Source organism: Rattus rattus, chromosome 1 (genome assembly GCF_011064425.1).
Source record: "Rattus rattus isolate New Zealand chromosome 1, Rrattus_CSIRO_v1, whole genome shotgun sequence".
In the NCBI taxonomy this organism is placed as follows: domain Eukaryota; kingdom Metazoa; phylum Chordata; class Mammalia; order Rodentia; family Muridae; genus Rattus; species Rattus rattus.
This window is the reverse complement of record NC_046154.1, coordinates 232195850-232222984: the sequence shown is the minus strand read 5'-3', so window position 1 is coordinate 232222984 and position 27135 is coordinate 232195850. Positions and strand designations below refer to the sequence as shown.

The 27135-nt window shown below is 43.1% G+C and overlaps 1 protein-coding gene across 1 annotated transcript; it reads left to right on the top strand.

Moving 5' to 3' along the window:
- The first annotated feature begins 3951 nt into the window (after positions 1-3951).
- Positions 3952-26584, top strand: Derl1 (derlin 1). The gene is made up of 8 exons (XM_032915617.1): positions 3952-4271; positions 12918-13029; positions 16322-16386; positions 17316-17342; positions 17807-17902; positions 18905-18957; positions 20699-20809; positions 24485-26584. Exons 1-8 carry the CDS (start codon positions 4119-4121, stop codon positions 24621-24623), a joined length of 756 nt encoding a protein of 251 aa, XP_032771508.1. The 5' UTR covers positions 3952-4118; the 3' UTR covers positions 24624-26584.
- The last annotated feature ends 551 nt before the right edge of the window (positions 26585-27135 follow it).

Genomic DNA, 27135 nt, shown 5'->3' with positions numbered 1-27135 from the left:
TCTTCTTTGAAACAGGGTCTTACTGTGCAGCCCTATCTGGTCTGGAACCTGATACACAAACCTGGCTGACTTCAAATTCGCAGAGAATTCTCTGCCTCTTGAGTGCTGTGATTAAACACTTACACCAACATGCCCTACTCTTTTTCCTCCCCTCCCTTTGAGACAGAGTTTCACTATATAACCCAGGCTGTCCTCGCACTTGTGATCCTCCTGTCTCAGCATCCTGAGGACTGGAATCACAGCATGTACTGCCAGACTTAGCTTAGAAATTACTTTCTTCCCGATACTTTCTACATACACTCCTTTGTTCAGGCGGTCTGGCCTATGCATCTGTTAAACACTGAATGCCTCCTGTTCTCCTTTTGCCAAGCAGAACCCAACTGGGACTCACCAGAGGCTTTGGACTTTATAGTCTTTCCATTTGTCACACAGGCAAGGCACAGTCGTGACAAAACAAAAAAAAGGGCTCTGTAGCCAGACTTAAGTGGATTTTTCAATTTTGTATTTAATTCTTAAAAATTTGTGTTTGCATGTGTGCGCATGTGTTTGTCAATGAGTACACATGTGTGTGTGTGTGTGTGTGTGTTTGTGTGTGTGTCTGCCATGACACACATGTGACAAACAGTGTCAAAAGACAACAGGTAGGTAGGTATTCTCTCCTTCTAGTGTATGGGGTTCCAGATATCCAACCCAGACTATCAAACTTGGCACCAAGTGATTTTTAGATTTTGAGGTTCGTTTTCACCCTGTAGCCCAGGCTAACTCACACAGAATCCTTCTGCTTCAGCCTCTCAATGGCTGGAATTATAAGGGAGAGTTGCTGTGCCCAACTCTATGGATTTGGTGACAACTGTGATCGCAACGTTTGATGTGACTTTGAGGACCCTCCCTGTTTTCCAGTTTGCATAATTATAGTACTCATCTATGGGTATTAATATGTTAAGCAAGATAACATATACAAAGTGGAAGTGTAGAGCCGAGTAGGTTCTTCAAGTGAACTCAGTGTAGGCACCAGGTAAGACGAATCTTTTGCGGGTGGCGGGGGGTGTGTTTGTGAATCAGCTTAGTGAATTGTCCACACCACACAAACAGCCCAGAACAGAAGAAGGAATGGAACTGCTTTTTAACAGACTGACTTTATAACGCACATATGCATACAAGGATCTGTTAGTATGTGTGTTCACTACAAAGACATCAAGAATAATAAATAAATACTGTATACATTGTGAGGCAGTCTCTTTATCTCTTAGAGTGTCAAAGTTTGGACGGTTCCCATAGCTGTGACTGAAAGACAGGACTGGTTCTGCTGGGAAAGCCAGTGATTTGTCATGATTGTTACCATAGCATCTTCATTTGGAAGGTGGGGCCGGCCGGCCTGTCAGTCGACACAGGATTAATTACATATTGCCAACAATTCCATAGGCTGCGAACTGCTTAAAGAAATATGCTTTCAAGTCTCAGGCATCCCCCTAGGACAGTGCTCCTAGATGACGGTGGTAACACACTCTCTGAGTCACTAGCCCCCTGCCTGTCAGCGTCAGGGAGCCGTACAATACAGAGCTTCAGCTCTAGCCAGACTGTTGGCCTCTCTCCAAATTTTTCTAATTTCAGTTTTTATATGAGAGAAATGATAGGAAATGGAGTTTTGTTTCTTTAAAAAAATTTAAGCCAGGCATGATGGTGCAATGCCTTTAATCTCAGCACTTGGGAGGCAGAGGTAGGCAGACCTCTGTGAGCTTGTGGCCAGTCTGATCTACAGAACAAGTTCCAGAAAAGCCAAGACTACATAGAGAAACCTTGTCTCAAAAAGTCATTTAAAAATGATTTTTATGTACATGAGTGCTTTGCCTGCACACATGTATGTGCATGGTGTGTGTCTGTACCTGGTGCCTGCAGAACTGAGGTGGGAGCAGATCCTTTGGAACCAGAATTATGGATGTCTGTGAGCTACCATGTGGGTGAGGGGAAGAGAACCCAAGTCCTCTTCAGGGCAGAAAGTGCCATCTCCCCAGCCTCTGCCTCCTCCTATTCCTCCTCCTCTTCTTTTATCCTTTTGCATTTTTGACAGACTCTTGCTATGCAGTTCGGAGTGGCCCGGAACTCTTGCTCTCAAGCTTCCTGAGTATGGGGTTGCAGGCCTGTCCCACCACACCTACCTTGGACTCCTTCCTGGGCTTTTATGTGGATGCCATAACTTGAGGAGCTTTTCCAACTAGGCCATCTCTGCAGCCCAGTTCCCAGCTCCTTCTAAAGGCAAAGACACCAAAGAGAAGCGAAGTGACTTTCACAGCATGGTATTGCTAAGAAGTGGTTTGTCACAATATAAAGGACAGTGTCTCTAATGCCAACACTTAATCCAGACCACTTGCTCTGTGAATCTGGGAGCACAGTCTGGATTGGGCTTCATGATATTTTTTTGTTCTTTTCTTTTTTTTTTTTTTTTTTTGGTTCTTTTTTTTATAGCTGGGTACCGAACCCAGGTCCTTGTGCTTCCTAGGCAAGCGCTCTCCCACTGAGCTAAATCCCCAACCCTTTTGTTCTTTTCTTTTGCACACATATTGCTGAGCTCGTGGGTGGAACTTTCCATAGCCATGTTGGATAACCAGTTTCTTATTCCTTATACCTTGGTTAAAATGTCAGTGCCAGAGGATAGAAAGAGGCCATTTGAACTCTCCTGGCTATGTATGAAGATGTTTCTTATAGACTTTCTATACTTGATATTCTTACGGACCCTAACTTTTGTATCCTCTCATTAAACTGAGAAATATTTAGTATTTTTCTATTCTGTAAAATGTGCATTTCTTAAGACTCGAAAGGGTAGTGACCAAAGTCCTTTGAAATAATGGAACACTAGAAACTATGTGGAAATGCATGTGGACCCTATCCTGTGGGCCACTTGGACCTAAGACTTTCAATTCCTTTACAAAGTAAAATAATAATTTTTTTCAGAGCCCCAATTCCACGTTTTTTTAAGTTTGAGGAATTTTTTCCCCCTGATATGTGAACACTGAGTCTGTTTGTTTTCTTAGGTCCAGACCTGATGGTAATCAGCTCTCCTCTGCTCTGAGTTTACAATGCACTGCCCCTTCTAGTTTGGCCAACAGTTCCTCTCTTTCCACCATCCAATAATAACGATTTTGGATTTTGTTTAGTGAAATGGGTCCAGTTTTCTTTGCTGAGCAATCTCTTTTATTGCAGTAAGTTCAAACACTTTGTTCACTACAGGTCAGTTTACACCCGTGTTCTTTACGGACAGCTTTACTGATCCTAAACCGTAGTTCCAAAACAGAAGTTCTAGTGAAATCATTTATCTTACCACCGATTGTTTAAAACAACCATCTTCATCTGTTTCTAATTTAAAGCTCCCCAATGAACCAGATTATGTCCAGTATTAAATGCGGTCTCAAATGCATCTCAAGATTTTCCAGTTCTCCGCTGTCACTCTACCTTTCTCCCTGCCCAAACCGTCCTTTTTTCCCCCCATCGTCTGTATCCTTTGAAATTTGTCTTGATTTCTCATTTGTTTTTCTGTTTACCTTGAGACTGCAAAGTCCAGGTACCACGACCGTGCTGACAGCCGCACTTGCATCCCCAGTGTCTAGAAACCTGCCTGAAGTTGTGAACAAATTGTTGATGTGACTAAATGAGGAACTATCCAAACTACCGATTCCTTTCCCTTTAAATAAATACTCTTCAAGAGGCACTACTCAGATTACAACTCGGGCGAGAACGTGGTGAAGAGCCTGTAGCTTCCCCATTTGCTGGCAGTACTGGCCGTTGCTCTGGGCAACCACTGTTTCCCCACTAGACGTGAAGGCGTCGTCGTCCCGCCTCTCCTGCTTGGCCCCACCCTAGGATGTCGAGACCGGGTACCGCGCTTCAAAAGACAGCTCTGGCCCTTTAAGCCGCGGGGGGCACTTCTGGTCACGTGGTCCGTGGCCACCGGAAGGGGAAGTTTCTCTTGTGATCGCTGCCTAGCTCGTCCGAATTCGGTGGCGCCACGTCCGTCGGTCTCCGCCTCCTGCGCCTCCACTTTCCCTGGCCCAGCCGGCCGCGAAGCGCGGGGTGGGCACGGGAGGACGCGCGGCGCTGCGCAGCCGTCCACCTGACGGGCGACCATGTCGGACATCGGGGACTGGTTCAGGGGCATCCCTGCCATCACGCGCTACTGGTTTGCTGCCACCGTCGCGGTCCCCTTGATCGGCAAGCTCGGTATTATCAGCCCGGCCTACTTCTTCCTCTGGCCCGAAGCCTTCCTCTATCGCTTCCAGGTAGTAGCTGGCGTTGGGGCAGTAGAGACTACAGCCCCCAGCTGTCCCCGCGGCGGCGGAACGGGTTCTCCGGGCTACGGGGCGCGCTGGGACTGGTGGGATCTGTAGTGCATCCGGCTCCAGGGATTTAAGGCTGAGGTCCTTAGGGTCCCGGGAGGTCCTGGGGTCGAGTGCTAAGGCTTGGGTAATTTAGAGTCGCGGATTGGCCTGCTGGGACGTGACTCATGACCTGTCTGGCAAGATTGTACTTCCCGCCTTCCGCACTCTGAAGGAAATAGTGAGAAGGTAAGTTGCCGTCCTGTTGGCAGATTGGGCCCACCTGCCTTAATGTCCTCCTCCCTCCCTCTGTCCCCGTCGTGGGTCGTGATAACATCTTAATCAGTGGTATCTACTTGACATGCTTCTGCATGGGTTATTTGCATGATTACAGTTTCTCTTTCCGCCCTAAAACAGTGGTTTAAGTTTAAGGTCAGAGATAAATAAGAATGAATTTATCTGTATTTCCTGCGGTCCCTATCCCATCACCTGGCATACGGTAGTTAATGTTATCAGTGAATGAGCAAACTACTCAGGAAACGGGAGATAGTAATTTTCTTAAGCATTCAGGAAAACAGTCAAAATTATCCTTCTAAGCCAAAGGATGTTAATTTCCTAGAGGTTATTTTTATCGATTGTGTGGTATAAGAATTTAATCAGGGGACACTCAGATCCCAATATTAGATCTCGATTTCCTCACATTTCTTGGTGTTCTCTTTTCTGCTCTCCACCGGATATTGTTTTCTTGTTTCCTTTGTTGATTTCTTCTTTTCCTGACCTATTTGTTGGGACATGCTCTAGGAATCCGTTTTAGGATCCTCTGTAGTCGCTCCTTTGGACTTAGGTCTTTTATCACAGAGGGGCATAAATACATGGATGGGAGACTGTCAGACACAGGAGTATCTTTAGTGTGGTGGTAAAAATCACCACCTAGTGACCATAGCCATCCAATCAAATATCCCTTTCATCTTTGCCTTAGAAGTAAGTAGCAACTGTGTTTGCTAGAGGAGTTTACCCTAGTAGTCATAAAGACATCCCTGAGTTCTATTTTGGTTTTACTGTTTAGTGCTGGGACTCAAACCCAGAGCATAGCACACATGCTCTACCACTGAGGTACACACCATGTACAGCCCCTTGACTTCTTTTTCCCACCCCAGGATCTCTCTAGACAATTGATTCTACCTCAACTGTATATCCAGAATACAGGCCTTTCTCCATTGCAAGCTGTTATCATGCCAGCTTTGCTTTTTTGGTCTCCCTGAGCAGCAATCCTGTTAAAACATAAATCATGTCTTGTCAGTGTCCGAGAATTCTCCAGTATCTGTGACTCGTGATGAGTAAAGTCCTTTGCTGTCGAAGCACCAAAGTTGACCCCAGGACCTTTGCACGTGCAATTTCTCTCCTGAAGAAGATAGCATGGCTCATTCACTTAGATCTGTGTCTTTCAGGTCTCTGTCCAAATGCCAGTTTACTTTGAAGACCTCTGATTGCTGCCCACCAGAGAGTGTTCCTCCTTCACTGTTTCCCTTCCCTTTTTCCTGCTACATGTCACCTGTTGGTATTTGTTAGTCCACTTTCCATCGAGAGCCTAGATAGTGCTGCACACAGCAGATGCTTATACATTGCTTGAGTTCATAGAAATTATTGGGGGCTTGCTATGTGCTGGGCACTTGTCTATAGCAGTGAATAGGACACAGGTCCTGATCCTATGAGACAAACAGAGAGGCACATTGCTAATGACAGCGTTTAAAGTACCAGTGTTTCTGAAAAATCTAAGAGGACACTTGAAAATGTCTTTGAATCTGGCTTTTGGACCCAATCTTTCAGAAAGAAAGAATGATTTACATTTCCCAGTAAACTGGGAAAACTAGGCAAAAAGTGGGAATAGAGAGGAGACTGGGTATCAAGTAGAGAGCCAACTGAAGTGGGAAGCCTGGTAGATGAAGACAGGGAGTTACCCCGGGGTTTGTGCTATAAAGCACAAGTGGATCCTCGAGGGCCTTGTAAGAGGCTAACAGTTTTTACAGCACCAAGGATCAAGTTTAGGGCACTGCACATGCTAGGCAAATACTCTGCCTTCCAACTTTTCTTTGAGGGCACCATTGAAGCCTGGGAGGATTTGAACAAAACACTGAAAGTTGACTGCCTACTTGGAAGAGGGAGTTAGTGTGTTGGGAAGTACTGGGTAATGACTCAGAGACATACAAATTTACCAAGAGTGGGAATGCTCAGAGAGCTTAGAGAGCCTTGGGCTTGGTAGGAAGTGTGAATTAATGGTGTGCTTTGTGACGAGTGTTAAATCTTGAGGTGTTTTCCAGGCATCCCAGTAGAGACAGTTGGTTGTAAGAACATGATTAGCTTGAATTGTATAGTGTTGTGTTAATAAATTATGTGTTAATAAAATAATTGCGTTAATAAATATATTTTGGCAGAGTGCTGTTGTGAACCTTGTACCCGGTGGCATGTTGGGTAACATGAGTGCATGGGGAGCGTTGGCTGTAATCATTTTATGAGAATGTGGTCAAAACTGATTCTTTGAGCCTTGTGAAATCTTGCTCACTTGTGTAGCCAGATTGCTAGAGTAATCAACATCAGAAGCTTTTCTAATAAGCTATAGATGTAATAATGTTTAAAAAAACAATAAACAGGAACCCACTAGAGGCATCATTTGTGTCACACCTCATGTATGGATACATCAGCCTCTCAGATGCAGATTGTAACAGGCCGAGGAGAAACAATGCAAGAAAGATGGAGAAGCACAGAAGGTGTGCGTTCACAGTTTCTGCAGGAGACGCCTCTCCTGAGACACTCCATCTGTGTCAGCCTAGAGAAATTGTGGGATAATTGATTTAGAATTGTGCATTCACAACTTGAAGTAACTATACTTTTCCTTACTTCTGTGTAATTCGAAGTGCTAGTTCTCTAGTTTGGATAACAAAAACAGCAAATGGGCTAAGACTCACTGCCTGGCTGATCACAGTTCCTCCTTATCACACACGTCAGTGACAGAGTGTCTTCCTGTTGGCTCCTGATCCAAGAGAGGTGGCATTTTCCTGATGCCTTAGTATTTATTTGCTGAGATGATAAGCCTCCCGTGGAGCCTGTACAATATTTCATTTTTTAAAAACAAAGTAATGTCACTCCCTTTGTTAGTGCTGTGCTGTTTCTGTACATGGGTTATCTCAGTTTCCACAACCAGCTTGGCCTGTTTATGAGCAACTACAGCTGGTTTCTGTCTCACCTAGTTAAGTGGTCTAAATTCCTTACTATCCCTTTACTCCCAAAGTGTTTAGCAAAGTGTTTTGAAAAGTGATGTCTTCCAAACTAGTTATAGAAAATGATTTTTCCTTTTCTTCTAGAGCTGGAAGATCATAAGGCATCAAGTAGTTAATTCATCTAGGATAGAAAGATTGCAAGCTTCAAATATTTCAAGTAGTTGGGTCATAACATCAAGGCCTAGTTCAGACCCTTACAAGTTAATGTATCTGTCTAGACTCAAAATGTCTTTGCCTAGAAGCAGTGATAATATAGCAACATGCAGGCTTATTGGGTACAGGACTCCTGACCATGGAGCACGCCCTCAGTTCAATGCTTTTTTTGGAAAGGAGAAGAGTAGAAATTGCATTAAATGATTATATTAATTATGAGCTAAGTCCTAATTTCATAAACATAAACACAAGCACCTTCAAATCAAGGACATGTGTCAGTTATTTCATACCTCTTCAGTAGAACACACAGAAAATTGTATAATAGTTAATAGTCTAAATAAAATATTGAAGTGATTGACCATTTTTATTAGTAATAATAGAAGATTTTATTATTAAGTTAAATTAGAAATATAATTCTTGAATTATTGTTATTATTTAATCCCTGTCAAAGAGTCCCAACTTACTAGTCATGGTGGTACCTACCTATAATTCCAGTGTTGGGGAGGCAGAGGCCAGGCTGGGCTGTATGTAGCAAGTTTCAGGCTAGCTTTACTACAGAGTGAGGCCCCATCCCAAGAAAGTAAAAAGTAAGCAAGAACAACAATAGCAAAAAGGCCACCAAGGGCTGGGATGCGGCTCAGTTGGTGTGGTGCTTGCTTAGGATTCACAAAGTCTTGGGTTTGATCTCCAATACCTCAGAAAGCTAGGCGTGGTGGCCTGTGTCTATAATCCCAGAATTGGAGAGGTAGAGGCAGGAAATCACAAATTCAAGGTCATACTTGACTATAATATAATAGCTTCAAGAATAGCCTATCTCAGGAAAAAAAGAAAAAGAGGCCCAATGAATAACAAGACAAAAAGGCCTCTTAGAATGGAAAGATGTGAGCTCTCAGCTTTTCTAGCTTGTTTTCCAGAATTAGATATTGTCACATGTAACCCAGTGACTGCCAGCTTAGCAGGCTGTTTTAAGAGTATTCGGGTTATGCTGTGTGTTATCTGAAAGGAGAGTAAACTTGAACTGTGGGCTGACATGGGAATAGCAAGCTTTGCTTACACCAGTGTTCAGCACACACGTGCTACTGTCATCTTGCATGTGCGAGTGCATGTGCATGTCTGTGTGTTTTGCATGTGTATGCATGCACAAGTGTACAAGTATTCGAAGGCCAGAGGTTAACTTTGAGTGATATTCCTCAGGAGCCGTAAGCCTTGTCTTTTGAGACAAGGGCTCTCATGGGACCTGGGGCTCACTGATTAGGTTAGGCTGCTTGGCCTTTTTCCATCTTCCCTGTTCCTTTGGCTTTCCAGAGTTGAAAAATACACCTTTCTACTCATGGCCCTGCAAATGAAGCCTGCTTCCTAATCTTATTTACATGTCAGATAGAGGAAAGAAGGGGGCTGTCGGGGATTTCAGAAATAAACATTATATCCTTCTGAAAAAACTCAGTGCCTAGTGATTTCGAATTATAATTTTAAATAAAAAAATAATAAGTCTCTTAGATGAATGAAAGCAACTATAACTCAAGGGTAAGCTTAATGAACAGGGAGAGAAGTGAGGTATTTTGACAGACACTGATTTCTAAAGAACAGGTGCACACGGTGGCTAAAAATAGTATTGTGTCATCAGCATCAGAGAAAATGTAGTCGGGGGAAAAAGCCTGAGTATTTTTCTTTCTTTCTTTTTTTTCCTCTAAAATCAAGCATTGAGTAACTTAAAGGAATATTGGAGTAGGTGAGATGTGAATTTTAAAAACCAGGTCAGTGGGTGTTTTCTGAAAGGTTGGAATACCTCCATATATGCTTTAAAACACTTTGAACAGAGTACATTTAATTTACTTTCTTGAGTCCAATCATTTAAGCTGTATAAGACAGGATGAGGGCAGGCATCCCAGGACACATGTCACTGGGTAAGCGGGAAAAGCCACCTCAAAAGGCTGTACTTAGAAAATTCCAAGGTTGGGGACTTGCTTCTGCCCTGTATTGCGGTGCTTTTGCAAATAGGGAGGCAGAACTGACAGTTTACTCTTAGTTGGTTTCTAGGTCATAACAAGGATAGCAGTATCGGAAATGTAACTAATTGTAGTTGTAATACGGCGATCTCTTTTGAGTGACATTGTAAAGAGGAGGGTTTAGTTAAAATCCTAGAGTCATGCTAGGGCGGAGTTCTGTCCTCACCAGTTCCTAACTGCTATGTAACCTTTATCAGTGCTGTCTCCACACCTATAAAAGCCACCTTCTGAGTCATTTTGTGTACATAAATTGAGTAGCACACTGTTTATTTTTTGTACAGACCTTGATCAAGGTCCAGGGATGTGCACAGCTCAATTGTTAGGGCATTTGCCCAGCATGTTGAAATTGGGGCTGAGAAATGGTAACTTTACAGACACTTCTCTCCAGGGCTTCTCATGTCCTCTGCAGTGCCCCTTTCTGGGGACAGTGCTGCTCCTGTGGTCAAGTTGATGATTTAACCTGGTGCTTTACTGCTTCGATGCGGGGCGTTGGAAGGTCACATGTAGTCTATATGAAGCGCCAGGCTCTGAGGGTTCCATCATTTCTGTCCATGGAAAATGGGCCTGGCAGCTCTGTCTGGCAGGGTCTGTGACTGTTGTCTTCCATTCTAGCAGCTCTGGATCGTTAGCAGCCCGCTTCTCTTTATTGTGCTCTTGCCATTCTTGGGGGCTTTGTGCCAAGAGTGTATTTTCCCTTCCTTGTGCCAGCTCTTGCTCATTTTGACAGCCTTCCCATGATTGATCCAGCCATGCTTTTCGTGCCTGGCACATGATAGTGTGCAAGAAGACACATAGCTTTTAAGTCAAAGGTCAGCATTATTCTGTTTTCCAAAGTCTGGGGGCCATCACTTTATTATTTAATAATCTTTTGAGATATAAACCAGTGAATGGTAAGAGCGAAAGGGGTGAAAGAAGATACCTTTATTTTTTTTGTGGATAGACTTGTGTGTTTGGGAAGGCCAAAGTTCAATTTTCAGATGCTACCTGATTTGGTGGTTGATTATGAAAGGAAAAAGAGAAAACTCTGTAGAAAACCATGAAAATTAAAGTTATCAGTTATCCAGAGACACAGGGATAGAAAAAGATACAGCTGTTGGATCTGATTTACTTTAGTGTTGGGGCACCAGTGGAAGGGGAAGCCCTTGGTCTTGCCAAGGTTGGACCCCCAGTGTAGGGGAATATAGGGGACAGTAAGGGGGATGTATGGGGGGAATACCTGTATGGGAGATAGGGAGGGGAGGGGATGGGGGCTTATGGACAGGAAACCGGGAAGGGGAATATCATTCGAAATGTATGTAAAGAACTATATCTAATAAAAAATTGAACATATTTCTATCCTTGGAAAAAAAGTCTCAGAGAAGACTTTACAAGCATGATAGTGATGAGTATATTTGCCTGTGTGTCAAACTTTTGTGATGAATACACAGCAAAAGTCCTATAAAATCAGTATATTTTGGAATAAATATACTATAAAATAGATACTGCTGTGTAAAATGCAGTAAAAGTACTCTTAAAGCGTAAGGCTAATGATAGAACAGGGAATAACTTGCAACAAGAAACTTTCCATAATACATACAGAGATGCAGGTCTATCAGGGCAGCGGATGTGCTAAAGGCTTTAAAATGAAGAAAGACGCTCAGCTTTCTCAAAGCAAATAAAAATTAGTTTTAGGTTAGTGGCTGTAAGTATCCTTTGTGGTGAATATGTGCAGAAATATGGCAATCATCTATATTTTAGGAGGAAGTATAAATTAATTAAACATTTCTGTAGACATTTGGCAGTATCTACCAAAATAAGTGCATATGTCTGTTGATCTAACAGATTGATTCCCAGGCATTTATTCTGTGTGTGTGTGTGTGTGTGTGTGTGTGTGTGTGTGTGTGTAGAGAATATACAAGAATATTCATCATGGCATCATAAGAGTTTAAACGAAGTTTGGCTACCCACATAAAGAAATACTGTGAAGCCAATAGAAATATTTTGTCAAGGGAATGAAGATATAAAACTGCGATATAAAGCATGGCGAGGAAGGAGAAGAGTGGCAGAACATTCAAGGAAACGGGCGTGCATGCAGGCATGTCCTTAGAATGCCAGCACTCAGGAGGCTGAGGCAGGCAGGCTGATTGAACATTCCAGGAAAACCTGGGCTGTGAGACCCTAAAAACAAAGGCAAGGCCTGGTGTTGTGTACCTTAAATTCCAGTGCCAGGGTTCTGAGTTCGGAGCTAGCCTGGTCTATATACTGAGCTCCAGGACAGCCAGGCCTATGTAGAGAGATCCTGTCCCAAAAAACCAAAACCAAACCAAACCAAACCAAACCAAACTAAAAAATCCCAAAGCTTGGCCAAGTGGAGCAGGCAACTCTTGTAATCCAGCAACTCTTGATGCCGAGGCAGGAGGATTGAAAGTTTACGAAGTATCTGAGCTGCAGACTAAGTTCAAGGCCACCTGTGCAATGTAGTGGGTTCCTCCCCTCTCAAAATAAAATGTGAAAAGAGGGGGGCTGGGATGGATCTCTGGTAGAGTACCTAATGGTCTCTGGGTTCAGTTCACAAAGTTGTCCCTAAAGGAAAGCAGTTAGTTGTTGCTGAAAATAACATTTGGAGATTGGAGTTAGGATTTCACCTCTTCATATTGTGTGTGTGTGTGTGTGTGTGTGTGTGTGTGTGTGTGTGTGTGTGTGTGTGTGTGTGTGTGTGGTGTGTGTGTGTGTGTGTGGTGTGGTGTGGTGTGGTGGTGTGTGTGTGTGTGTGTGTGTGTGTGTGTGTGTGTGTGTGTGTGTGGTGTGTGTGGTCTGTGTGGTGTGTGTGGTGTGTGTGTGTGTGTGTGTTGGGTTATTTGCTTTTGAGCCACCGTGCCTATTTACACTTTGTTTTGATTCCTGCTAACCTCTATCATTTGAGAATGCTACTTTTCTGATCTCAGGCAAGACTAGCCATACATTTGCATAGTATTATTGATTGTGTTAACTTGTTTAAAAATATCTACCAATTGATCTGTGAATCGATGTTATATAAGGCAACAGGAACTACTCTGTTTCCTCATACTGCGGTGATGATGTCACTTTAGCACTCGTTGAAAAACTGCTTTGCATAGTGTGATTTTGTTTGGTAAAAATAGGAAAAAAAGTTCATCCCAGGTAGAGAAACTGACAGCTGTTTGTTTTGATCTGTTCAGATATGGAGGCCGTTCACTGCCACCTTTTATTTCCCCGTGGGGCCCGGAACTGGATTTCTTTATTTGGTCAATTTATATTTCTTATATCAGTATTCTACACGGCTTGAGGCAGGTAAGTTACTTGTCATTTTTCAAGTGCTGTTCCATTCTAATTTACTAATCCATTCCTATGTAGACTTGGATTTTGAGGGCCATTAATATTATATAAAGAAATGTGTGTTGATAGTTCTTGCATGCTCACTGGGCCATATTTGAGTTTTGTTTTTTGTTTTTGTGTTTGTTTGTTGGAGACAGCGTCTCATCTGTCCCCAGTTGACCTCCAACTCAGAGATCCACCTGCCTCTACCTCCTGAGTGCTGGGATTAAAGGTGTGCACTCCCACTCCCAGGCTGATTGAGGTTTTAATCACAGAATGAGTTGTGATTTATTATAGAAGGAAATAACATCATAAAAATTTGCATGTCTCCCATCCCCGGACTGTCTGGGCTGTGTTCTCACACTTACTCCTGTCTTTGTCCTGCTAGAGTAAGACCAGGCTAGAATGTATGCTTCTCTCAGACAGAGCGGGAGGCAATTCAGAGCTTAGTCTCCTCAGAAGCCCACCCTGGGGCTGGAGAGGATGGCTCAGTGAGGATCCAGTCCGGACCCCTTCAGTGAAGCAAATAAGCTGGGTGTGGCACTCACCTGCAGGCAAGTGCCTGGAGACCAAGACCCCCGAGGATGCTGGGGGCTCTCTCCACCTAGAGGAGTCAGTTACTGGGGTTCAGGTTCAGTCAGAGGCCTTGCTCAAAAAATAAGGTGGTGAACAATAGAAGAAGATACTGTCTGTGACTTCTGACCTTTACACATGCACCATGGTCACCTGCACATGCACACACATGTATATACATGTAGAAAACAACTTTAAGGCAGAATTTGTACATGGTACCTTTTCATGTATAATATTTTGTATGATATAATAAAGAAGCAATACAATGTTTTAAAAGTGTTGTTGAATTAAGTATTTCTGCAGTACCTTATATGCTAGTTTGAGTTGCTTATACAAGGAAGCAGGAAATTGATGTCCTAGTCAAAATACAGATCCACTTTTGTTGAGTGTAAGCGATTTGCAAAGGTTGGCTGACTTCAGAGATTTTATAAAACTGCTGGCTCTTACTTAGGTCAGGTTTCTGAATTGTCCTTAAGAGTCTGCTCAAGTATTTGAAAATTAATGCCTCTGTCTCACACCTGTTGCCTCCAGGGCTGACAACTTGAGTTCAAGTTCCTGAAGCCCACGTGGTGGAAGTGTAGAACTGACTCCTAGCAAGTTATCCTCTGACCTCTACTTACATGCACACTAATATACATGGCTATATGTGCACGCACACACTCACCCAGACCCACACACAAATAAGGGTACTAGGCCTCACCACCACACCAGAGCTCTCCTGAACCAGACTAGGGCTCCCCTGCCTCCCAGAACCTTTGGGTTTCACTCTCCCTTGTCCAGTTCTTGCTGGTAGTGCTGCGTAGAACTGAGTAGAGTGGGGAGAACATTCTGCTCTTCTGGTTTATCTAAGTGATGGCTAAGCTGTTGGAGTAGCTCTTATTTAAACACCAGTGTGGTACATTCTGGGTGAAGTGTGGATGATCTGTAACAAGTTAGTGATGCTTTTACTATGGAAAAATGTAAACATACACAAACAAGGTCTTCTTAAAGAAAAAGGTCAGTAAACCTTTGAGAAAAAGTCATCTCACAACACATTTCAACCCTTTGTGAACCTGTGATTCATTGTTTTTTTTTTTTTTTTAATGGATTTGTAACCTTCTCAGCAATTTAATTTCACAATGTTTTCATCAGCACCCCTATAGTAGACACAAAGCAACCCTGCCCCCAGTTCCTGGCTATTGCCAGTCTACTTTCTGTGTGGATTTGCCTGTGTGGGCCATGTTTAATATCATTTTGTCACCAGCTTCTTTCCCTCATGTTGGCTTTGTTAGTGCTGACTCCTGTTACAATTCACTCATGTTGTAGTATGTGTCGATGTGAATCTCCATTAGACTGTTGTCCATCACAGTCTTTTGTCTTTATCAAATGCCCCTGTCTCTGTTATTGAAGCAGAATGTCCCATATAATTCTGTTTCACTCATCAGTACCCAGCATAGTTCTGAAGTCAGGCCTTAAGGACTCTTTCTGATGTGGAAACGAGATCTGGTCTAACTGAGGTCCAGATTCTGCTCTTGTTTATCTCTGGTCTTGGATCCACTTACCCACTTATTAGCTTGGTCAGATAACGCGAGCTGCTCTGAATGTTCCCTGTGTGAGAAGTAGGCAAGGGAACCTGCGAGGTCAGACTGCTGGTGGGTGTTGTTTGCTTTGTTCCTTAGAAGTTGCTTCCCTTCCTTTCCTGTCAGTGCACATTTGAAATGTTCAAGCTGAGAGGCATTTTTGAAACAGTCTCTTTGAGATAAAAAGTTGCCCTCTTTATCTGTGGATTCTGTGTCCTGAGTCAACTGCTTGAAAATTGAAAATATCTGGGAAATAATAAGTCTTCTGAACTTGTACAGTTTTCCCCTTGTCATTATTTCCTAAACAACACATCGTAGCAACTGGTTGCATATAATCTACATTGTAAAAGGACCATAGGTAGTGTGCTCTATCTGACAGGATATGCCAGAATATGTAGGTTCTATACAAATATTATACCCTTTTATCCAAGGATGGTGGATACTTGTAGGTTTTAGCACCCAGGGAAGCTCTTAGCTCCCACGTCCCATGGATTCCAGCGGTGGATGGTAAGCTGCATCCCATCTAGCTTCCTCATTTTACTTAAAGGGCACAGTTCAGTTAGTATGCATGTAGAGTTGCACAGCCATCATCATCATAAGTTTATAACTTTTCTTTGCCTCTAAACGTCTTTATCTGATAGTACTGCCCCCATGCAAGTCATAGGAAACCATTAGTTTCCTTTCTGCTCTTTAGAGTTGCCTCAACTAGTAATTTCTTGTAATAATTGTGATAGGATCATGCCACATACGGTCTTTTGTGATTGTCTTTTACTTAATGTCATGTTTTAATGGTTCTTCTATATAGCATATAGATGTAGTTCATTCCTCATTATTGTCAAATTATATAGATAATGTTAATGGGCACCTGGCTTAAGCCATTTTGTGGCCACTATGACTTAACGCTGCTGTGAGCATTACTGTAGAAATGTAGACTCTTCCATACCATCCTATTTAAGCCTCTATTTCGCAGATAGGCCGACAGTTGTCATATGTCCTACACATGTCCTGAAGGACACACTTTTCTTTAAAGAAGTGATGGTAAATGCTATCATTTAATTTTTCCAGTATTTTTCTCTGTAGAGGCTACTTTCTTCCCTAGTTCTAAAGCCCGTTGTTTACCTTATTTTTTTTTCTAGGAGCTTTTGACGGGAGGCCAGCAGACTATTTATTCATGCTTCTCTTCAACTGGATCTGCATTGTTGTATCCTTCAGGGCTGCTCTGGGTCATAAATGAACTCCCTACCCCCCTTTTAAGGTTTTGGGAAATAGTATTCTATAAAAACATTTAAATCAGTTTTTATACCTTTTAAAAACTATAGTTAATAACAAGACTATCAGATTCCGTTTTTGAAGCTAGGGTAAATCCTACTTTTGGGGGATGCCTTCTCTTACTGTTGTCTCTGGGATTTTTCTCCATATTCAGTGGAGTTTTATTGCTGCCTCCTTGAGCCCAGTTCTCTCTGTTCTCTGGAATGACAGTTTGTTAACTGAAGCACAGAGACTCCATGCCACAGACAACGTTTGATATCTCTGGTTCTTAAGAGAAAATTAATTTACAGCCAGCATTATTTTATGACTTTGTCATGTCCATGTTTTGGTCCTAAATAATAATCTAGTCCATAAGGCACCCCACTCTGGGCATAGTCTGTCTCTGTGTGAGGCACAGTTGATAAGCAAACAGTTGGACCTGACTGCTATTTAAAGTTGGCCAAGAGCCAGAAACATAGAGGGCACAGAATACACCCTCTTTTTAAGAGAATGAAATTTTTGAAAAAGGCTATCCCTGACTATGAGCATTTGTTTCAAATGCACAGACCTCTCCATCCAGTACTTGAATGCTAAACAGTAAAACAGTAAAATAGGGTATAGAAAGAGATACCGGGTGACCAGGTCATGGTGGTGAGGTGGTTCATTCCCACGTCTCCTGCTCTACTGACTAACTGTACAGGCTAATGGAATAGTTCTACAGTTATCAGAACTTTTGTGTGTTCCCATATCTTAAGTAATCTGATTGCTAGAAAGTGTTTTCCTTTGGAACAGTGTAGTGAAAGTCCCCCAGAGGGAAATGGTCAGCTCAAGCTTGCTATCTGTAGAATATTTTCTACCTATGATCTTTAACTACAAACCAAGATTACTGGCTTAGCCATGGATATGCAGGTAAGGCTTTTAACTGTTTGCTGTTCTGTTTGTTTCAGAAATTGGGATTACATTGAATGTACAGAATGAGAACTGAATATATAGTTAGCTAAGCCTTTGAGGCTCTTGTTGGCATTATCTACACCATTGGCTTTCTTGTTCATTTCTGGACTAATGCTTGAACACTCAGAGTAATGGTTATGCACTATTTCCTGGGTATGTGTGGAGTTAGATATTCATTGAAAACAGATTAGATGCTTAGGAAAAAAAATTTCTTTCAAATAACGGCTTGAACTGGTATTTCTGACTTCATATATTGGTTATAGATTCTTATGGCATTCATTGTATGATAGATAATGCAGTTAGTTTGTAATCATTAGAGGTTCCTTTGCAGAGTGTTGGGGGTGGGCAGGGTAGACAGTTCACACTAAAACCCTGGTTAAGTGCTTCTGGAGCTGAGCTTCGTATCTTGACTTCATTTGCAGTTGCTGATGATTCCTCTAATCATGTCAGTACTTTACGTCTGGGCCCAGCTGAACAGAGACCTGATTGTATCATTTTGGTTTGGAACACGATTTAAGGTATTTTACCTCAGAGGACCACAACTCAGTTTTGTCCTGAGCTCAGATGTGTACCTTCTGACACTTCCAGAAGGGGTCACTGCAGAGTAGTGTACCGTAGGCAGGTGTCTTCCTCCCCCTCTTCAGTCCTGTGCCTAGCCATCCCAGCATCCCTTGCTGTTGTTACTTCCAAACCCTCCGAATTTCTTCAGGGATATGTCCCTCAGTCCCTCAGTAGTTTTGTGTGTGTGTGTGTGTGTGTGTGTGTGTGTGTGTGTGTGTGTGTGTGTGTGTGTGTGTGTGTGTGAGAGAGAGAGAGAGAGAGATATGATGGGAGGGGGTGAACGTGAGCACACAAGAGGGATTATAAGAGAGACAGCATGCAGGAATCCTGCTAATTTCTAATCTTTTTGTCACTCCTGCACTCTCTACATGCTATATCTAGAATAGCACCCTTAGGTGCTACCTGCGCTTACTGTTTTCTACCTGTGATGTCCTGTTCATTAATTGAATATTGCTTTAGTCTCCTGCCTAGAGTAGTCTGGGGGCTATAAGCTTCCTTTTACTAGTTTCTGAAGTTCCCTTGAAGTTCACCCAGCCTAAGTTTGTTCTAGGGTGTCAGATCTGGAAACCTAATATCCTGTTGGGAGACTGTTAGTTCAAGACATTCACACACAATGTTAGATAAAATCCAAGTTAATTATTTGTAACAGTCTGCTCCTTGGAGTATTGCAGTAGTTCTGTTTGGGGTGTTTTTGCTGTCCTCCATAAGATACTTGTTTGTTTCTTTGTTACTATTAACTCAGCAGGACTCTGTCCTTGAGGTTACTGGTGTACAGATAAGTCTAGTTTAGATAGGAAGATGTATGTGCAGTAGGGTTGGCACTAGATTTCAGAAATTTTGTAGTGACGTAGTGGTTTCTATAAAGCCCTGGTCACTATTTCCTTCCCCATTTTCAGTTCCCCTGATGCCATGTGTCTTCAGACGCGGGCGGCTCTTCACATCTGTGTCCTCTTTCCTAGGCCTGTTACTTACCTTGGGTTATCCTCGGATTCAACTATATCATTGGAGGCTCGTAAGTAACGCTAGATTTATTCATCTGGAGGCTAATCCTGGGGAAACTTTATTCATCTTTATTTTCCTTTCTTACGCCTTTAAAGACTTTAAAGACTGAGTGTTACTATGTTAGAACCTTATAGAGAAAGATGTTTGGATATAATTGGTTGCCCTACAGGACATAAGCACCTTTGACATTGGATGGCTCTCATTTTGTTAGCTGGTCATTATATACATTGTGTTTCTAGACCTATGTGTTTGAATACATATATGCCTGTCTGGATTCAGTATCCGTACTGAGCAAATACAGAGCTCATTTGCCTTGGTTCACCTTAGGAACTTATCCATAAGATTACTGCTTGTTTTTAAGGCACTCCCAGAATGCCTTGGAAATGGCTTACTGCCACAGAAATGGAGATTCTCAGATGAGAAATACTTCTGTACATGGTTTGATAGTGTAGAACTTACGTTAGGCAGGATCAGAATTTTCCTCCCTTGGTCTGGAGTTGGTATTGAGATGTAGGAAAACTTTCATGTTTCTAGTCTTGAGTTTAGAGAGAGACCACCTAGAAGGATCTGTCTGGAGAGATAGCACGGTTAAGAGCAGCTGCAGAGGGTACCCACGTTGGGCAGCACACAACCACACAAGACTTTAGCTCCAGGGGTATCTGATATCTCCAGCCTCCTTGGGACTTGTGCCATGTTGTGCACACACACAGGCATGTACAACAATTACAAATACTTTTTTTAAGTCTGAATGAGAAGAACTTTCCTCTGATACGGTGGCACACATTAATTGCATGCAGCGCTTGGGAAGCAGGGCAGGTGGGTCAGCCAGGGCTACATTGCTAGACTCTATCACAAATAAACCAAGCCAAAACAAAACACAAGCTAGAGATTCTAAGAGCTCTTCATTTTTTACTTACCTATTATTTTCAAAAGTTAGTAGATTTCAGAAGTACTAATCCTTCATACAGCTGATGTATGTGACCTGTGGTCCTTACTACTCCTGTGTATTTCCAGAGAGAAGTGAGTGGACTGAAGAGGGAGACAGTGTAGAATTAGCACTTTTTGACATTGGTCAGCCCCCTCTCCACTCCCCACCCACAGGGCAGAGTGTGGGGAGTCGCAGGTGTTCATGTGCTCAGGGTAAAGGTGAAGAAGGATATGTAAATAGCAGCCCTGGGTGCTGCAGGCGACTGTGTGAGCCTTGGGAAACCTGAAGAAGTCAGTACTTACTTTAGGATGTAGGGCAGAGCTCAGCTGTCCTAGGTGATCTCTGTGTGCCTCATCTCACTGACAGGGGTGCAAGAGAGATGCAAGTCACAGTTCAGAAATGAAGGAGCAGTGGTTGTTGTCTGTCTCTCTCTCCCATGTTCTTCTCTTGGTAGTCTGCTTATTTATCTGTCTTACAAACATCGTGTGTGAAGGCAAAACTCAGACACTAACTTGCTTTGCACAAACCCACCTCCTGAGACAAAACTAACGTTTTGAGGATGGATTGGAAGAAATGTCAGAGGTGCTTTTGGCCAGGACGAGCTGTGGGCCTCATTAGTTCTTCAGGCCTGATTTCCCTCTCCCTCAGCATACCTTTGTCACTCACTCGCTCTGTAAAAGGACCCATTGTAGAGCTGTCGCTGACTCCCCGGGATTGTAATGGACTCCAGTGAAAGCGGCTCTTTCCCATGCTCTCAGTTAGAGCTTGCTGCAGCTCACTTTGTTGCCTGGATGTCTTTGCACTGACTTGACTCTCTTTGCAGGGTCATCAATGAGCTCATTGGAAACCTTGTCGGACATCTTTATTTCTTCCTGATGTTCAGATACCCAATGGATTTGGGAGGAAGGAATTTTCTGTCCACACCTCAGTTTTTGTAAGTTTTTTTCTCTTCTCTTATTGAGCATTATGCTGTCCTATGTTTTCAAGTATCCTGATAGGAGATACTTTCCAGAGGAGACACTTCACTGCCCTCTCTAAGGGAGAAATGTGAGCCAATCAAGTTCTTACTGTGGTCACAGTCAGGAAGCCAGGGATGGGTGCCACAGCTTAGTCCCTTTCATGACACCTGGCTAAGCATCACTGACTGGTTAAGCCGTCACAAAGATCACCTGTGCTGAGCAGGCTTGAGTTACCTGATGCTGCTAGAATGCCAGCAGACTGGGGGACAGTTTTCATAAAGGATAACACTGCATTTTTTTCATGAAACATTGGTTTCACCCATATGTTGACAGAGTAAGTTAGCTCATAATTTGAAGTTTTTAAAATGTTTTTCTTTGTTTCTGTTTTTGGGACAGGGTCCCTGCTGTCTAGCTCAGGCTGACCTCAAACTCTCCGTCCTTCTGCCTCAGTCTGCCAAGTGCTAGAACCATCGGTATGCCCCCACCCTGCCTGCTTTAGACTCATAGAGTAAATGTTCTAGACTAGAACTTTTGTAGATTGTTTAAAGTTAAAATGAGAGACTTGAGATTTGTGTAGTAGCCCCAACTCCTTGGAAGTAGGTGCTTGGTTGTTTTCTTTTTTAGAGTTAACTAAGTAGAAGAGGCCAAGGGCAGTAACTTGTGGGGATGCCATTCCCTTGTGCACTGCTTTGGATACTGGTGAAATTACTGATTAAAACCTCCAACCTTTGGTTCATAAGTCTGAACTGAAGGGCTGTCCCTGCCTCACAGGACTGGTTAAAGTAAGGCTCATTGTTGGAAGCATAATGGTGGGTTGTAGGTTAATGGCATAGTACTGGGTTCTGGGTTAATAAAAGCCTGTGCCTGATGTCTTGGGGAGGGCTGGTGGCTGAGCAGAGATGCGCACACACTGGAGTGTATAAGTATCATGGCCATTCTGTGAGTGGAGCAAAAGGCTTGAAATCAGGACCAGTCAAATCACCATATGGGTATCCCAGTCTGCTTGACAACAGTCACACCTAAACTCATGAGGGATATGATATAATCACTTGCATCTAAGAGCTTAAAAGATGGGTTCCCTTTGTATCAAGATGTTACTTTAATGTTTACAGTTCTCTTTTGTTTTCAAGGAATAGGTGAGGGCAGAAGCACTTTAGTAGTCCTCCTCCACCGCAACTCTGTGCAGGTTAGGGTATGTTGGTAGAAGATATTTGATTGCGAACTATAATCAGAAAAATCCAGTGGCTTGTTTGTTTTAAAAAGAGAATAAAAAAAATTTTGTTTCTCCTTTGTGCCTCAGGTTGCTTTTAGGCTGAAAAACAAATGACCAGTCTGCTTCGTAGTTAGCAAGCGGCATACTGGCAGCAGGTCTGGGTCTTTGGTCTAGGTTTATCAAGTAGGGTGGCAGATGCATCGGCTATGAAAGCCTGTGTTCTGGGGAGTCGCCAACAGTTACTTTACCTTAAATGGCTATTTTCTAACTTAACAGCTTACAGATATTTTCGAATTGTGGACAAAGGTGTAGAAAATTCCAATGGTAAAATTACGGCAGCACCCTGGACCCGCCTTCCACTAGAGCTTTCTCTGTTGGTGGATGCCCTTCTGTTAAATTTTGCATAAAGATCAGATGGTAAAATGTAGCTCCTTGCAAAAGCAGTAACTGCTTTGGAATTACCATAAATTTTTGTTGATTATGTATAATTGGGTGTCTTTTTATTCTAATTATTGGCATTTAATTTCACTCTGAGCCTAAGCTATGAAGCTGCTTCTATATTGTCTTGAGTATGCAGTGGAGGAGGCAGCCAGTGCCTTTTTAAGTGCTGTGTTTTATTATGTACGTCAGAAGAGTATTACTGTACAAGATGTCATAGATGTTGACAGTTTGGTGCCTGGAAATGACACTTTGATTTAATGGTAAAACTGTGTTTTATTTTTATATTTTAGTTTTTTAGAGACAGTTTTGGGGGATTTGTCATCCTGCCTCAGGTTCCCAAGTGCCGGAATTATAGGTGTGGGTCACCATGTTTGGCTGTGTATTTATCTGAGGGAGAGGAGTTGACTTACAGATTTCTAAGAAGATTCATACTCTGCATTCCATTTGAAAAGCAGCTCTATCTTCTTTTATACAGTTCTTTCCAACAGTAAATTTACTGTCTAAAGGGGCTCTTTTCTTCTTTGGGGGAGGAGGATAAAGGTCTTAATGTTACAAACTGATACACACTACTAACTGTTGTTCTATCAGTGGTTCTAAGTGTCGTAGCATGGTAAGGAGGATAAGTAGGTACCAGCTTAGAGCCAGGGTGTCTGGGCATCAGTACTGATGGTTATTCCTGAAGAACTTCACTCAGCTTTGCTTCCATTTTCTTGTCGATTTAATAAGCTTGATTGCTGGGAACTGAGGCATATGTCTCTAATCTTAGATACTTGAAAGGAAAAGGCCAGAAGTTCTGCAGTTCAGGACTAGCCTGGGCAACTCAGTGGGATCTTGTTGCAAGAACAATTTACAAAAATGGGCTCTGGGCCCATGGCTCAGTGAGCTCAGTGGTGGAGTACTTGCCAAGAACTCCTGAGGTTTTAGATTCTACCCCCAGAGCAGCCATAAAGGAAAAGAAAGGGGTAGAGGGTGTGTGTGTGTGTGTGTGTGTGTGTGTGTGTGTGTGTGTGTGTGTGTGTGTGTGTGTGTGTGTGTAAGTGTAAGTGCAGTATCCTCACAGGGTTGCTGTGACAATCCGATGAGTTTTCAAACATGCTGTAGCACAGGTGCTCCTTGGACAGTAAGCTGCTTTAGTTTAGGTTGTGTTATTGGCTATGGGTATGAAAAGTCACTTGTCATGACTTATTCTGGGTACAGAGGACTTAAAACTAGGCTATCAAGTTTGTACTCTCTGACTTCTAGCAGAAATGTAAACTTTAGAACCCTAGAAACACATTGTCAATTTACTAGTAATGCAGACAGTGAAGAGAAGTGTTGGGAACTGTGTACTGAGAACACAGACATGGGTTGAAGTTTTGTTAGCTGTCCTGCGATGCCTGGTTTATTAATTTGTAAGGTGAGGCATCATTGGACCTTTTTTGGGCTCTGGTGTTGATCTATCTGGGATGGGAAGGATGCAGTTGGAAGGCAGGTGATGAGTAAACTAGACACACACTTATAGCTTCCAGACAGAAAGCCTTGTGACCTGCATGTCTCAGTCTAGAGCCAAGGAGATGCTCTGCGGGCTCAGACCTGCTGCTTGTGGGTTTGTCCTCTGAAAGTGAGTCATTTTGAATTCTTTGATTCAGTGTGTCCCATATTCTGACACACCAAGAAGCCATTGATGATTTCTGCTCATTGGGCTGTGCGTGTAACCTGTTTGTTTCCATATTGCTCTGCATGAATTACTTTTATAATCAGTGGGAAATGCGAAGAGCATGAATTTAGTGTGAATTTAACTGAAAGCTTGGTAAAGTTAAAAAACATGAAAAGCAAGTGCCATCTGCAGTCAGGGCATTGCAGTAAGTGCTGAAAAGAAAACTAAGAAGACAGTGTCCCTGGCCTCTTTCAATGTGACAAATGTTCTGGAACATCCAGGAGAGGGAGATGTTCCAAATGACTGGAGATGGCATACAAGTGACTGTTCTCATCGTCTCTTTTCTTCTCTCTGCTCCAGGTACCGCTGGCTACCCAGCAGGAGAGGAGGGGTATCGGGCTTCGGTGTGCCCCCTGCAAGCATGAGGCGAGCTGCTGATCAGAATGGCGGAGGTGGGAGACACAACTGGGGCCAGGGCTTCCGACTTGGAGACCAGTGAGGAGCAGCCCTGGCCTGCTCACCAGCCATGCTAAGCAGATGACAGTCTCCTCCCAGTGCTGGGCACGCTTAATGGCCGAGCTCTTGCTGCCGCTCTTGGACCTGACCCACACTGAATGTAGTCTTTGGTACAAGACACATTTTTAAATCCCGAAGGAAAATACAAGTGTTCCTCAAGTTTCATGATTCTCATTCAAGTCCTTTCTGCTGTGAAGAACAAATGTCAGCTGTGCAGATTTCAAAACTGACTCATGTTCTGGTGTCTTCTCTTCTCCCCTTCCATCTGATTAATGAACTGGGCAAGAGGGGCTGATTAACCAAATCCTGTCAGAGGACCCTTTCCTCTCTCACACGTCCCCAATCCCGTCAGAGGACCCTTTCCTCTTTCACACGTCCCCAGAGTTGCAGCTAGCATTGTCCACAGAAGGATTTTGCCTTTGACAAACTTACTGACTTGCCAAAGCTTGGTCACAAAGAGCTGGCTCACACATGGTCCTTGGCCATCACTGGCAGGACTGTAACTGTAGGGAGAAGATTGGAGCAGCAGAGGAAGAACTTTCTCCGCTGTGGGGCCTGCATCAGCCTGTCAGCAGTGCCGCCATTTGCTGCCTTTCACATATTTATACACAAAGGCACCTCTGAGTCAGTGAGGGCCCGGACTGGGAGTAACGAGGGTTAGGACTTGTTGCTAGGCACTCCTGTCCCTCTGAGCTGAGTGATCAAAACCATAGTGGAGTTGCTCCTGACACAGGGGATGGGTTTAATCACAATCCCTTGTGTTTCTTCATGGGGTGAACTGGCTTTGTGTGCCCAGAGCAGCTGTGCTGTGCTGTGCTATGTTAGGAGGTTCCTGATCACATGGCCAGACAGACACACGTCCCTGGAGGCACTGATTCTGTTTGGTCCTCATTGCGGGTGTGTTCACTCAGTCGGTGGAGAAGAGAGGTTTAGACTCTAAATTTTTAGTTAACTGTTTTTTGGACCATGCCTTTTCTGGTCAAGTGTTTATGTTAATGCTAAGGGAAGTACCTCTTCAGATGTGTGTCGGTCAGTTTTTAAGGCTAATGGAGGCACATCTGAACGAGTCACTCGTAATTAGAGGTTCCAATAGCTTTCGGATCATTTGCATTTGAAGGTCTTCATTACCTTGGGTCATGCATGTATACACTTTGTGAATCAGACCTGCTCCCTTTTTATAGGTGGGCTTTTGCCAGCAGAGCTCAGCTTATCACTAAATAAAGTTTTCTGAAGGCTACAGTGCTTTATACAGTTACTTTATGCTTTCATTCTGGAATCAGGCTGCTGGCTGCAGTGGGATGGGGCCAGTATACTCTGAAGGCTTTTGATACTTTGGTTTTTCCCTTGAGGAAATGTGCCCAAACAGGGTGACTTACCCTTATCTGCTCATTAAAACTGTGATGTGTATTATATTAGGAAGTGGGAGTTTGAAAAAGAGCTCCCCCTTTCTCATGTGTACCTCTCCATATTTAATTTATATGATAAACTATTGAGTGGAGAGAGGCTGATCCTGAACCACCTGGTTCTCCTGCTGACCTGAGGCTGTGATAAATGTGTGACTGTCAGATTCAGGAAGGACTGCCATTTGAGTGAGCAGGAGATTATGCTTCGTCCTGGTACCAGGCTGGCTCCTGAGAGCACTGGCTTTTCTAAGGATCTGCAAGTACAGAGAGCTTTTCTGTACAGGGAAAATGTTCAGAAAATTCTTTCTCCTGGACATGATTGGGAAGCTGATAATTTTATTATCTTGCCTGGATTACTAGTCCTTCCAAGATAGTTTTACCAAAGTGAGCTGTTTGAGTATTGACTTCACAAGGTAAGAATTCACAGTGGGTTCTCTTTATGAATGTGAAAAAAAAACCCTTATTTTGTACAGACAGCTTTCCTTTTTGTAACTAATCCTTTTTACTGGTAAACATTGTAAATTAAAATGTGCAACTTGAAGGCTGTCTGTGTTAAGTTTCCATACCTCTGCTATGGTGTGTTCACGATGTAATTTATGTTATTTTCTTCACTGGATTGGTTTTATGTGATCGCCAGTAGTTTTTGACTAGCAGGACAGCAAGCATTTTTGTATGTGATTGGTATTCATGTATTAGAGAATGTCTGAATTCCTGGAAGAAATCGGTACTGAGTTTTCCTTCGTGCGCATGCACGTGCTTGAGGGGGTGTTGGGGTGGGGAGAGCGTGTGTGTGTGGGGGGGAGATGGTATGTGAGTGCCTGTGTGTCAGAGAGAGAACAACTGAGCGTGCGCGTGTTGGTTTTTGGTAAATAGCCTAGACTGTCTGCAAACTTAGAATCTTCTTGCCTCAGCCTTTCCGGTTCCGGAATTAGGCATATTCCACCACAATTGGCTTGGCTTGGTCTTTATTAATGAAGCAGGGTGTTTACAGGTTTTAAATTAGGAGTCAGAGCCGACGGTGCTATGCTTTATAGCATTTCTCTAACTTTCACCCATGAGTGTGAGTTTTGGAACTCTGGAGTTAGATAAACC